The 1,351-nt window shown below is 42.0% G+C and overlaps 1 protein-coding gene across 1 annotated transcript in view; it reads right to left on the bottom strand.

Annotated features, from left to right (window-relative positions):
- Positions 1-1,351, bottom strand: part of LOC102203782 (E3 ubiquitin-protein ligase HECW2-like) — a 63,055-nt gene that overhangs the window by 19,912 nt on the left and 41,792 nt on the right. Inside the window, exons 13-14 of the mRNA XM_013914637.1 lie at positions 524-709; positions 154-306 (exon numbers count right to left, since the gene is read on the bottom strand). Coding sequence (XP_013770091.1) covers positions 154-306; positions 524-709 — 339 coding nt within the window. The remainder of the gene's footprint in view (positions 1-153; positions 307-523; positions 710-1,351) is intronic.

The following is a 1,351-nucleotide window of genomic DNA, read 5'->3' on the forward strand; positions in this document are numbered from 1 at the left end:
CAGCTATAAAAACAGGATGTCAATAAACATGCTGCCCAGGTTTACATGATATGTAAGTGGAGGAAGAAAACATGTAACTGTTCCTGTTATGATTAGAGGACCAATTTAAGTAGCTGTACTTTCTGTTGTCCATGATCGTTACGTGTCCCTTACCAGTCGCCGAGTGGTCACCTCTCCAGCACTGTGGCTGCGCTGGCGAGTCAGGTGTTGGCGGTGAGCGAGGAGGCTCAGCGGCCGAGAGCTTTGGAGAGGCAGCCGGGGGTCAATGAACGTAGTGGCACGGCAGTTATGGTCTACAAAGAAAGGCTAGATAGGTGTGCACACAGATACACATACAAGCTGTCAAGTGATAATCATTTTTAATTTGGTTACAGGTTTTAAAAAGTAAGAAATACTTGACAGAATAAGTGTAGAACAGTTAGATACTATTGAGGATCTGAATACAGTTTAACTGTATTCAGACCCTCAAAAAGTCATGAAATGTAGACATTGGGGCACTGACTGATTACAGTGTCAGCCCTACCTTGCCGGTCTGGTCGTGCTTCATCTCCCAACCCCTGGGCAGCTCCAGCTGTTTGTTAGCAAACATGTTGAGGAAGGCCACCAGGTCCCTGTTGTGCTGATAGCGCTCAAAGTGATGAGCATCCCGACGAACCTTACTGATCATATGCTTCAGACATGTGTTGGTGGTGAACATGTGGTAGGCACTCTAGAACCAGGAAATAGATTCCAGTAGACAGGAAGGAGATTCAGCACAGAGGAAACACATCAAGAAAAGAGTAAGTTTTAAGTGCCTTGTGCTACTATTACACTATGTAGTCACTATCGTATGCACACATTTCAGAGGGAAAGCAAAGGGCATGGCTGTTGTGCTTACTACTCACAACCACTACACAATATAGGTGCTGTTTTGTATGAGCTGAAGCTTTGAGTCTGGGATTTGAGTCTTTTGCATGTTACGAAAATACACTATGGAGCCTCTGCAGTTACTACAGTATGTGTGTGAGGCTTTTCTAATGCTGTTAATAACCTAGTAAACACCTTCAGTATGCACCATCAAGTATTTCAAAAGATTACAATTTATTCTATCTATCGCATACATACAACGTTAAATATTTTGTCCATTTTATTTGTATGGCAATGTCAGTCTGTCAGTAAGCCTCAAGTTTGGTCAAATTAAATATGAGAATTCTGCTGAATTCTACTTTTATGCCTCTTAAAGTTTTCAGTTGCAAAATTGTGATTTTTCACAAAATACATGTGTTGTTATGGTTGCTATGCTCTTGGTGTGCCACTGAAGGTTTTGCAGTCTTCTCTTCATGTCCGAACAACTTCTTGCTACTTGCTCAAT

Source organism: Pundamilia nyererei, unplaced genomic scaffold (assembly GCF_000239375.1).
Source record: "Pundamilia nyererei isolate P.nyererei 1_Seehausen unplaced genomic scaffold, PunNye1.0 scaffold00212, whole genome shotgun sequence".
NCBI lineage: Eukaryota > Metazoa > Chordata > Actinopteri > Cichliformes > Cichlidae > Pundamilia > Pundamilia nyererei.